General features: G+C 44.5%; 1 protein-coding gene across 5 annotated transcripts in view; it reads left to right on the top strand.

Moving 5' to 3' along the window:
* TLK2 (tousled like kinase 2) overlaps nt 1-9,798 on the top strand; it is a 60,664-nt gene extending 50,866 nt beyond the window's left edge. For all 5 annotated transcript variants that reach the window (XM_061590895.1, XM_061590897.1, XM_061590898.1 and 2 more), the window contains exon 22: nt 6,694-9,798. In XM_061590895.1, coding sequence (XP_061446879.1) covers nt 6,694-6,867 — 174 coding nt within the window. In that variant the 3' untranslated portion in view covers nt 6,868-9,798. The remainder of the gene's footprint in view (nt 1-6,693) is intronic.
* Nucleotides 9,799-12,917: the final 3,119 nt, after the last annotated feature.

The raw sequence follows: 12,917 nt of genomic DNA, 5'->3' as shown, positions 1-12,917 counted from the left end.
TTGACAATCTGTATTTGGCAAAGACCTTTTTAGTTTTCACATAGATGAGGACATTCAGTAATGGATGACTCCTCCCATCCACCAGTGAAGGCAGAACTTGCAACAGCTTCGTATTTCTGAGAGTGAAGGAAAGATCCCTCTCTTTATCCTGCTTCTGCAGAGGTTGCAGGGATGCCCACAGCTTGCGCTTAGAGGAAATTATAGAGCTATTTCAATAAATCTTTTCCTCCTTTTTCCCCTTTCCGTTTGTGACCATGAGGATGATAAATATATTATGTAATCTAAAGTGTCTGAAATAAAACAACTAAAAACAAAGGCAGCCATGTTGGTCCTTCAGGGAGGAAAACTCCAAAATCTAAAGCAGTTCAGAAATAACTTTTATTATGAGAAGGAAACAAATTAAAAATGGAAAGATCAGGCTAGGTGTCGAAGCCTTGAGGTCTGCATTTAAACTGTCTGAAGATGGAGATAGCAGACATTAATCTCTACTGTGTGTTTGCAGGTATTCAGTTAACTTAGGATTCTGGAATGAAGACACAATGGCTGCCACTCCTTTTAAAAAAACATAAAGCCCAGCTGGCAACATCTGGCCAGTTCTGGAGAACCTGAAAACTTGCACATTATTTTGTATCATTTTTGATACTAATAAAAATATTGCCCAACTGTGGATTTAAGAAAGACTCACTACAGATTTTAAAATGATAATAATAAATAATAAATTATTTTTTGTTGTCTGCCTCTCACCCAGAATGCAGGTTCCAAAGTGGATTAGCATACATTAGCATACAAAGCATACATAAAACCATCTAGAAATTTAATAATGCAAAAACATACCAAAGAACCATACATAAGCAATCCTTAACATCAATACGAAAGAGTAAAAATTTAACCAAAGGTTTGGGTAAAAAGATGAGTCTTCAGGAGCTGTATAAAAATGGGAAGAGAGGGGGCTGGTTTTACCTCACAGGGGAAGGCATTCCATAGTCTAGGGGCCATAACAAAGAAAGCTCTGTTGCGAGTATTCCCCAATGGAGCCTCAGATATAATAGGCATTTGCAACAGGCCCTGCCCTCCAAGGGGTTTATAATCTAAAAAGACATCACACACACGGCAATTTATGGGGAGCAGAGAGAAAAAGAAGGAAATTCAGGTACCAAAAATTTGCTAGTTGTACATGCTCTGGTAACCTCACGTTTGGATTACTGTAATGCGCTCTACGTAGGGCTACCTCTGAAGACGGTTCGGAAGCTACAGCTGGTGCAAAATGCGGCGGCCAGACTGCTAACAAGAACGAAGCGGTCTGACCATATAACACCTGTTTTGGCCCGCTTGCACTGGCTTCCAATACGCTTCCGGGCCAAATTCAAAGTGTTGGTATTAACCTATAAAGCCTTATACGGTGCGGGACCTCGATATCTGTTGGAACACCTCTCCCGCTATGAACCGGCTCGTACACTACGGTCTGCTACGAAGGCCCTCCTCCGGGTCCCGACTCATAGGGAGGCCCGGAGGGCAGTGACAAGATCAAGGGCCTTCTCAGTGGTGGCCCCCGAACTATGGAATAGTCTCCCCGAGGAGGTTCGCCTGGCGCTGACACTATCATCCTTTCGGCGCCAGGTTAAAACCTTTCTGTATTCCGAGGCATTTTAATTTTTTGTTAATGATTGTAATGTTTGTAATTTGATTTTAGCCTTTGCTGTTTTTAGATTGTGAAATTTGATTTTAGACTGATGTTTTTGTATTATATTGTATTTTATTGTATCTATGTTCACCGCCCAGAGAGCTATTGCTAGTCGGGCGGTATATAAGTTTTAAAAATAAATAAATTGTGTAATGAGCAGGTAAAATGGCCACTGAGATGACTGTTCCAGGAGAGAATGGTGTAAACTGAGCCAATGGTGTAGTCCATGCTGTCTCAACTCCCTCAGCTGCTGGTGGAATGGTTGCTAATAGATAAGGATTTGGGGTTTTATTTATATATTTTGGCTGCCTTTCAGTTTGGCAGAAGTTCTGTGCCCCAGTAGGTGCAGGCTGGAAAAGGACTCTGGTAATAAGCCAGCCAAGTCTGAGTCCAAACCCTGCATTCCTCAACAGGCAACCGATATGAAGCAAGACTGCTTTCCAGCCACCTGTCATTACCCTGGCACTTACTAGCCATTCATTCTCGGCTGTGCCAAAAACTCCCTGCAGCTGGTGGCGCATCTCTTTTTGCTGCCATGGAGGTTCTGAGAGGGCACTTACTCCAGTGCTTATTCAGTGGCACAGTTGCAGGGTCTCTCCTGTCTTAGTCTGGCATACCAACCACCATGTCACACTGGCTTTCTTAGGGATGTTAGCAGCTGCATTTCAAGGCTCTTCCCCTCTCTCTGGCTTCTGAAGCCAGTACATTTACAAAGCTCACAACCGCAGTTGTGGCCTACCATTGTCTGCAAGGAATCCATATGTCTGTCTGTTATCTCTTCAATTTTAAGGGAAAATACATTCAAGCACTTGTAACCTGCTTACAAGCCTATGGTTCTTAATCAATTTTCAGAAGAATATTTATTCAGCCTTTGTAGCAGATTGCTCATCTGGGAGTTGCCAGTACAGCTCAAGGAATTGCGTTCTTTTCCGGATAGAGTTCCCAGGGGGTGGCATCTGCCCAGATAGTTCAGCACCAAAATGATATGAGCCTTGCCCAACTGCTGGTGTTGAAAATGGCCTTCATGAGGTTCCATTCCAAGTGGCTACTTCTTCAAATTTAGAATGGCATTACATCCAAATAATGCAAGTTGATTGGAATCCTGACTGCAGTTCTCCCATCCTTTCACGTTACAGGCCTCTGTAAAGAGATTCCCTCGCTCTCCTTCAGATCAGTGTCTGTGTCTGTGATGTTAGACACCAGCCCTTTTGGCTGGCAAGCCCCTCTACCAGGCCTGGCTGTACAGGGACATTGGTTGAGCAGGGGATCATCTAGCAACATCAGTCTCCTGGAAAAGGCAACTTGCCTAGCACTGGCAGTCATTCAGGATTATTTTTCAGCATGTCTTGGTCCGCATAGAGAAAAAGAACATATGAAAAGCCTTGCTGGATCAGGCCAAAGGCCAGCCTTGTCCAGTATCCTGTTCCCAACAATGAGCAATCGAATGCTTCTGGGAAGTCCACAAGCAGGACATGAGGGCAACAGCACTCTCCCGTTCATGACGCTCAGTAACAGATAATCAGAGGCAAACCGATACTTCTTGTAGTACATAGCCATCATGACTGGTAGCTGTCATGATATCCTTATCCTCCATAAATTTGTCTAATAAAACAAACCCCATGTAAGTTACAAGGGAGGATTCAAGGTCATACAGTTCTGAGGCAGATGCATCAAGTCAGCTTTAGTGGGCTGAAGTTCACCTGCTATCCATCATTTATTTATTTTATTTATTTAATTTAATTTATATACCGCCCTAAGCCCGAAGGCTCTCTGGGCGGTGTACAAAAAGATAAAAAACAAGCAATATATAAATACAATAAATACAATAAATCAAGAAAACAAAACAAACAAACAATAAAAGAACCAAACAACATCCAAAAATACAAATAATGATGAAAATACCATTAAAACACACTTTAAAATGCCTGGGAGTATAAAAAGGTTTTCACCTGGCGCCGAAAAGATAGTAGCGTCGGCACCAGGCGCACCTCATCAGGGAGGCTGTTCCACAGTTCGGGGGCCACCACAGAAAAGGCCCTGGTTCTAGTCACCACCCTCCGAGCTTCTCGATGGGATGGCACTCGGAGGAGGGCCTTAGACGTTGAGCGCAGTGTCCGGGTAGGTTCATATTGGGAGAGGCAGTCCACCAGGTATTGCAGTCCCATGCCGTGTAGGGCTTTATAGGTCAAAACCAGCACTTTGAATCTAGCCCGGAAACAAACAGGAAGCCAGTGCAGACGGGCCAGAACAGGTGTTATATGAGCGGATCATGGCAGAGTAGATCAGCAGTTCACAACATTCAGGCAGAGTGGCTCAGTCACCTGTGCATCGATCAGGGGCAAAGCAATTTTCATCCCAAAGTATTGTCTGGGACTGTTAGCAAGTGGGGTCTTCCACTAGTGGAACCTCATTGCATCATTATTTAAGCACAAGGCAAGCTGGTTTTTCCCAGTTCAAAAGCACCAGGGCAACAGATGCCCTTACCAGTCCTTGGTCAAGCAGTCATCTTTACATTTGACACCTGAAATCCAAGTTTGTGGGGAAGGTCATTCACAGTTATGTTCTGGCCTCAGAAAGTCTGGCTCCCTGACCTCACAGAGATAGTATGGGGGGACAGAGGTCCCATGGAGACTACCATTCATCAAGACCTCTTTTAGTGCACAGTTTTCCTTCAGAACCCAGGGTAGTTCCACCTTTATGTTTTGAAATTTGAGAGTTCATCCTTAATGGACTTGGGTATGTCCTAAAAGTAGTCAATGCTACCTTTGCTTCAGATGAAGAATTTTGTCCAGATAATTTATGAAGCTACCTGGGCACCTTTGCTTGTTCTTCATCTCTTGATGATCCCAAGGGGTGGAGGCTTTGTCACAATGCCTTGAAGTAGCAGGCATCAGCCATTGCTCACTAAAACAGGCTATACCTCCCTGGCTACACATTCTCATGTAAAGCAGTTTCTAAGAGGCTCACATCTCACGTCCCTATGGTCTACAGATTATCTCAAGACCTTCTGCAAGTTGGTTTTAAGGGTGTTCACTTAGGCTTCCATTCATAATCTCTCAATTTGTTTAGCTACTGTTATATAGGAGTTTTCTCAGCCTAGTGAGATGGAGGCACCCAAGGATGTATTCTCTCCTCTTGCCATCTGGAACAGGAAGGGCCATGTGACATAGGCTTGTGTTACTGGTATCACTCAGGAAGTTCCACCTCAGTTCCTTCCCTGTCTCAAGCAGGATTGGACCTACTTTTCTTCTCACAGCTACTTTTCTCTTGTCTGCTGATGACTCCTTCACTGATAGTTCACTGTATTTTCATCATCTTTACCTGTTCTCAATCTTTTCCTTTAAAAAGCCCATTTTGCTTTATCTCTGCCTTTCCTCCTCCATTCTGACAGTGGCTCCAACTGGGAAAGGACAGCTACTGTAAGACAAAGCCAAGAGGCTCAGCTGAAGAACTTTTTCTTGCTGCTGTGGACTCTGCAAGGAGAGCTTTTATTAGAAAAAAGTTCTGCATCTTTCTGTCTGATAGCACTGGTTTGAGGGCCAATTCACTTCAGTTTGAACAGATAGTTCTTTTCTCTGTTCTCAAGACTTGGTTTTGTTCTGTCTTTGCCTGCATTCTTTTCATCCTGGAGAGGTGCAGTGTCATGTGCTAAATGTGCAAATTGCCCTAAAAGGTTATCTTCACTGGGCCAGTGCTGCACTTTCAAATTCCATGTTAGTTTCCTTAATAAGAGAGTAACATAAGTGAACAGGTTTCCCCTTGAAGTTTAAATAAGTGGCTATATATACTTTAGATCATCTTTGCTTGTCACTCCCAGCGGGCTCGTATTTGTACAGATGTTCTAATACATTCTGTTGGAGGAAATACTACAGTGACGTTTTCTTTTAGAGTTCTGCTGCTAAATATCTGTTAGGTTGCTACTTGAACAACACTTTCTACCTTTTATTAGGCATTACAAAATCAACACTTGTGCCTCTCTCAAAGCTTCCTTTTAGAAAGGACGTGCTGCAGCAAGTTGTATAGTGGAGAAAATACAGTCTAGCTCTGCCAGGATTAATTAGATCACCACCATGTCCTCTGCTTTGACAAGAACAGAACTTTGGACTTAAAGTTTCCTTCTGCTCTGAACTCGACATCCAGACCCATCTTAGCAATGGCTTGTTTCCACTTCAGACAATTTTTTCCCTTATCTAGATGAGTTTAATCCTTGCGGTTGATCCTTTTTCCTGTCATCCTTTTTTCTTTATGCCTGTTGTGTTTTCAGTTGGGGCTTGTTTCCTTAGCTGTAGTATTTCCAAGACTGAGAGGGCAGCTCCCCTCAGTGGAAGTTTGAAGCCTCTACAAATCCTGCCTCCACTGGTGGGTAGGACTTAACATCCGTCACTGGATATCCTGCTCCATCTAAAAGAAGGAATTATTCAGGTAAGTCCAATGTGTTCTGTAACCTTTTGGTCGGTCGGTCATTTCAACAAGAAATTCATCCATTCAGTCTTACTCAAGCCATCAGTCTGCAAACTAGCAATCAACACCATCCAGAAGCTAGGATTAAATTCTCTGGCCTGTAATCACCTCATGAGCCAGATGTTGCTCTTCAGATGTCCAGCTGAGGAGGGAGGAAAGGTGGTCATGTCTCCTCCTTGCACTTTCACTCCACAGTTCGATTGTCTGCTTGCCTCTCTCTCTCGCTTGACCGGCTCACCACAGTAGGCTAAGGGAGGCAGCAGAAAGAAAGGGTGAGAGAGGTCTCTGTGGCTGCTTTTTATGGCATTTCATCTGAAACCTTGAAGGGCAGCATCTGGTGTTGGGTATAAGAGAAGGGTAGCCTGGGACCATCCATGACCATCCAAGCAACTGCAGGAAGCCAGGGAGAGTTTTTCTCAACATACCTGGGGAAAAAAATTAATGAAACTGGCCTGTTTCTGCTATCAGTTTCTGCTTGCCCCTCTTCTGGAAAAGAGGTACTAGTACCAACTTCTCATGTCAGCTTTCTCTTTCCTGTGATTGTCTTTCAGGCATTTATCAGACGCTGCCTGGCATACCGGAAGGAAGATCGGATAGATGTCCAGCTGTTAGCATGTGACCCCTACTTGCTTCCCCACATCCGCAAATCTGTATCAACAAGCAGCCCAGCTGGGGCTGCTATTGCCTCAACCTCTGGATCCTCTAATAACAGCTCTTCAAACTGAGCAGGAACAATAGGTCAAAAATACATATATATATAACCGGAACTGCAGAAACCAAGAGAGTCAGAGACGTTTTGAGAAGCAGCTTTGGGATTGGCAAGGAATCCACAAAACGGCCTCAAGAAACCAGTATCGGGTGCTTTGTTTTTCTCTTGCGTTCTTGTCCCATCCATAGAGCAAGGCATCATTGATTCTCGGCAAGGTTCTATGGCAACTTAAGTCAAACTAAGTGGCCAAGGAAGAGGAGATTGACTGGTCTCATGCTGAGCAATGGCAAAGGCACTAACTGCTCTGGGCAGCAGAGGGAAAAGATGGCTCCATGTACTGTGAACTTCCAGACACCACGGACCCAGGGTGCGGTTCCATGATGCAGGGTGCACACACTGTGTGGAGAATTGTGGACATGGCGGCAGGGTAAAGAGGCTGGACTTAGTCCACTGTCAATATTTAAAAATATGTTCTTTTCTTTTAAATAAAGTTTAGGCTACATCTCATTGGAGGGAAGGGGAAGAAACCACAGAGCTCATTGCTGTGAGGTTCTGCTGGGAGATTGGCACAGGACTCTTGTGCCCTTTGCAAGGGAGCCAAGTATCCTGCCTGTTGATAGCACCAGCATTAGTATGTCATCCGAGATAATTTCAGTTTTTAAAATAACTTTTATTGGTTTTCTGGTTGTAAGGTGAACTAACTAGCAGGTCAATGTGGCAGCCCACTCTTCCTTTTCTTTAGATTGGCCTCATATTCTGCAAGGGAGGAGTGCAATGTAATGCAGAAAGTGCATTACAACTGTGAGCGTAGGTTTCTGCCCCCCACACACACACACCAAAAAAAGCTGCTTGGCAAGCACTTAACGGTTATCCCCCTTCAGAATAAAACTAAGTGTTTCTCTTTTGTTTTTTTAAAATAGTTTTCCTCGTGGTGTTCTGACCCCATTCACTCGGGTCTTTTTGAATGATGGCATTCTCTTAGCACACACAAGGATGCTGTCTCTGGCAAAACACTCTAGTCAAATTACCTCCTCTCCCTCCCCTCTTTCTCCCTTCCCCTTTTAAAAAAAATGCTTTCTGGACTGCCTATACTATCTCAGAAGCATCAGCTACATTAACACCCCAAAAGGAAACTCATCCTGAAGAACAGCTAGCCTTTCTAAACTTAAAACTTGTATTTCAATTCCTTTATCCATTAAAGAGTTGGGGGGGTTGCATACTACTCTTGGCCTTTGACTTTTTTCACCTTTTAAGAAAAACATTAAAACCAAAGAAGAATCCAGTTTCTTGAAAATTGTGGCAGAATGCTACTCCCATAGGTGGCCAAAACATTGTTTGCAGAAACGTTTGAAGCAGTACGGTGTGATCAGGCATCCTAGCCAGGACTTCAGTTCTGCACCCACAACTGATGACTCTCAATCCTCCCCCCTAAGCTTCCTGCAAGCAATGGTGCAAGTAGAAATAGCAGGGACAAGTTGAGGGGACCAAGCCATATTGAGATTTAGAGGGGCTTGTGGGTGAGCGGAGCTGGAAGTGGAGACTGTGTGTGTGTGGTGTTTTTGTTTGCTTACCTCTAGCGACTTCTGTGGGTCAGGTGGAAGACATGGATGCTGTAAGTGTCTGTGCAATGGACACCCCACTCCTCCTTTTTCCAATGGCTCAGTCACCAGGATAGGTATACCATTTTGCTAGTAGGTGGGCTGTGTCTGTTTAAATGAGTTTGCAAAGGGAAGTGAGGAAACGTAATGTGTCATTATCACAACTGAAGGCACTATAAAAAGGCTCATGAAACTTGGCTTTCAAAAATAAAAATAAACCCACCATGAGTTCCCTGTTAGGGTAGAGGGGTTCTCCCCTTTACTTTGTGATATTCTGTGCCTCAGAACTGAGGAAGTAGCTTTTCCTTTCCTCTAGTGGAACAGCTGGTATTTGGACTCCTTATACTCGGTAGAAAGTAGGTGAAATCTGGAGCCAGGGGAAGGTCTATACCATGAGGCTCTCCAGGGTTGTAATGGCTTCTGGTAGAATTCACATGCATGCACACACATACACACTCTTATCAAGTTGTTTGCTTCTGAGCATAAGAATAAAACACAACCAGTTGTTTTGTCTTTTCTTCCCCAACCCAGACTCGTCTTGTCTTAGAAGAAAACCAGCATGTGTTTTATTCTGCCTAGGGTTTTCTTATCCCAGGGTTACTCATAGCTTTTTCACCAAAATGCAGCTTGGGGCAATACAAGAGTTGGCAAAATGCAGGAGTAGGTGTCATGGCTGCCACAGCAGAATATAACTGTTGTCTGGTAGTTGACCCCTTATCTTAGCTGTTTTGGGATTGGGCTCGTCGTACTTTCGGTAGCTAAATTCAAGACATGAAACATACAGTAAGTGTTTGGGCCTAGCATCCTTTTGGTTTTCCCTCCATAGAATTTAACTCAAAGCAACTTTTCACTTTGACCAGGTTAAAACTTGCATTTGCCAGTTTGTTATGGGGGTAATTCTTAATCATCCCTAGAGAATCCTGTTCCAAATGAGACTTCTTTTTAAATTTATTTTCTAAAAGCCCAACCGGACTTTCAACCATAACTTGTATTTCCCTCCCTCTCTTCACTCACCCACCCCAATAATAGTGGCTGTCAGATATTTCAGTCCTTAGTTGTGCCTGGACAGGAGCCTTCATCTTTTCATGGTGTTCTTTAATGAAGCAGGATAGATATCTCTGGATGAGAAATGCAGACTGTGACTTTTTTCTTTTTCTCCCCCTCTGCCCTTTTTTAAAGCTGTTGCTGAAATGGGTTTTATTTCAGGTAACAAAACCTTTTTATTGCCACATTGTTCATTTTACTGAAAGGAAAGGAAAAGTGTATGGATTTGTAACTTGAAACTAGGCCAGACTGTTTTGGCTTTGCCCAGCAGACAAAAATATGGATATTAAACAAGTTTTAAGAAACTGAACTTTGTCACTTGCTTGTTTATCACACTGAAACTGTTGATGGATGCTTATGCCTCAGGGGCGGGGAATGGCAGAACTTGAGGAGCCCATATGTAGCACATTTGTTACGATGACACAGAATGAGCAAACAGCTTATTGGAGGCCAAAAAATACTACTGTATTTGGGGGGAAAGTATTGTGAATCCATAAAGGGAGCAGCAATGCTAAATAGATCCATAGTTCAGACAACACTTTCTGTTAGCCCATTTGTCTTCATTCACAAGAATGGGTGGCAAGCTTCTAAATGGCACAGAATTCTTTAGGCCAGAAGTTTAAAAAAGGAAAGCAAACCTGGGCCAAATGCACGGGACAGGACTTTAACCCCCAGTATAGTTTTTGCCTTGCCAGATGACTAATGAGCAGAATACATTATGCAAACATAGTCAGTTGTGCTTAACTTATGTAAAAGGTGTGAGAACGCTGCTTTTTCTTGGCTTAGAATTCATTTGAACACTATTTCTGACTACTTCCTTTGAGTGCATACAGCTAGTTTTATATATTTCAGTTAAAAGACCAATAGTGTTAAAAACTTGCATGTTCAAAGTCTAGATAGACATCAGTGTACAGCTGGGATCTACCCTGTGTGCATCATAATTACTCTGGGCCATGTTCTGGATTTTGTGCTGTGTTCAGTTTCCTGAGAACCTGTTGCATTAAAACAAAAAAAGCAAGGTTACCCTATTTGTTGCCATCCAAGATCCTGTCCACTAGGACGCAGACTCTTTTGAAGAACCTTATGTTTCCTCCCTAGGGACAATCATCCTCTTGTCTCCATGGTGATGAGAGGATGAGGTTGCTCAGAGTTTGTGGTTTCCTCAGGTGTCCAGCCTCAGCATCAACCCTGTGTGTCTCTCCACTTCTAGACTGAAGATTCTGGGGTTGTGTGTCATGCTTGACACCCCAGCCTTGTGAAAACAAGCCAATTTGTTATTCCAATGGGCAGAAATTCCACCTGGATGAGTGGACGCTGTTCAACTAAGCTTTCAGGAAAGGTAAAGACCACTTTCCCCCATCACGGCAGTACTTTTTCTTCCTCATTAGAGCTGCTCAATGTTTACATGAGGACAATGGCGCCCTCTATGTATTCCCATAGTCTCCAAGGTCCAGAGGGATCAACCCAGCACAATCTTAATCTCCCCCAATTGGCCTCGTCCCCAGTTTGCAGATATCGGGCTTCTCATCCAGACACCCCCTGGGCCTCCCATGCTTACATACTGGCATGTTTTCCCATGGTCCATTCCTGTAGCCCAGGCTGGAATGGCTTCAGCATATACACCTGGAAGTTACAAGAGCAGAACTAGGAGGCTTAAAACTATTTTGCTAGGGTCCTCGACCCCTTGCTTGCTGCAAGAAGGGAGTCCACTAATGGTGTTTAGCAGGGAAACCTCAGCATGCACTATGATGCCAAGTCAAGACTCTTTCATCAAAGGCCACAGCAATCACTACAGTGCTGGAATTCTTGCAGGATGGCCTTGACCAAGCCTAACACTCTAGACAAGTAAACACTAGACTCCATCCTGTCTCTGTCCCGTTGGGATTCTTTAGAGTTCCCACACCCATGTCAGATGCTTATTAAACAAGCCTTGTGAGCCTCGTGTAGAGCTTTTCTCCTGTGCATGAAAAAGCTGATTTCAGGTGGGGTAACTAGGTCCACCTATCGGTTGAAGGCAGAAGAGTGCTAATCGGTTTTTTTCTTTTTATGAGGACTTCCTCCTCTGCACAGCTCCTTCAGTTTTCTTCTGCCTCCCACCAAGATTGGTTGTCTTTCTCTCTGCTCTGTGGTTCAGGCCTGTATACAGTTTTGTGTCTTTCAGTTGTGTGTCTGTTTTTTCCTTTCCTCCTGTATTTCTCCCTTAAGTAATTTATTTATAAAAAACAAAGGGTTTTTTTACTTTGTTCCCCCCCCCCCACTAAGGGACTTCACAGCGACACTAAGCTGTCCGCAAAGCGGGCACCTCGCTCCTTGTTCTGTTTGGAACCAGTCTGTCTCCTTCGCGGGATCCAGCACCACCACCCCGAGCCTCGTTATCTTAATCATGGCTTAGCAACCTTGGCAGTAAATGCCTCAACGGCCTTCTACATCCCTAGCGGGAACAAGGAAGTTCATTTTGTTGCGCTCTCACAGGGTGCTGCAGGAGGCATTGGGAAAAGGCCTCCTGCCTCGCCCGTGGAAGGCCTCAGCGGGGCCCTCTAGACACACGGAAGTGCGGTTGGCCTTCCCTCCCCTGCACCCAAGTATTACAGTTACTGTTGAAGCACTCAGCCCCCGTAAGACCCTCAGCGTGGTTTGCTTCCATGGGGAAAGCAACAGGCAAATTGGAAAATACTGCAAAAAAGCACAAGTCACTCCCACTTCCCCTCAGAATGGAAGTTGAACCGCCACCATTACCTAAACAGGCCATGGGGCCTTTAATGCCTTTGGAATCCCAGGCAGAGGCAGCCATAGCCCCCCCCCCTTCTACTTACAGGCCGGAGATGGTTGAGGTGTGTACTGTAGCGGGCAGGATGGCTTCAAAAGGACTGGTTCCTAAGAAGAATAGAGAAACCAGTCACGACAGACAAAGGCTTGAATATCCACAGGGGGCTGCAGAAATGGATGCTCACAGCATCATATGCAGGGCACAGAGGGACCAAGAATCCCTGAGGAGAAAGGCACCCAGATCCAGCCCACCTTAGATACAATTTTTTCTACAACGTCCTCTCCTGGGGACTTCACAGGCTTTATTGAGGCACCTGCATCTCACCAAGCACTACAGAGGGATAGGGGAGAAGCATCCAATCTTTCCTCCTCTTCGGGTCCAGCATCTCAAATACTGGTGGGGTGCACATCCCATATTGCTCTCATGCTCAGCCTCTCCAGTTGCAGCTGTTAGCGCACATGCTGCAACAATTGAAGGAACAACTGTGGGATTCCCTGCTAATGGATCTCTCTGCATCAGGAGTCCCTGCATGACAGCCTTCACAAGGTACTGCCACAACAGCAGCCGCTCTGCCACCTTCAACAACACAAAGGGTGCAGGGCCCTCCTCACACGTTCCATCCACAGGGCAGTGCGTCATCTGATCCTTATGCTACCT

Source organism: Rhineura floridana, chromosome 11, assembly GCF_030035675.1.
Source record: "Rhineura floridana isolate rRhiFlo1 chromosome 11, rRhiFlo1.hap2, whole genome shotgun sequence".
NCBI classification, from domain to species: Eukaryota; Metazoa; Chordata; class Lepidosauria; order Squamata; family Rhineuridae; genus Rhineura; species Rhineura floridana.
This window is presented reverse-complemented; position numbering and strand designations above follow the sequence as displayed.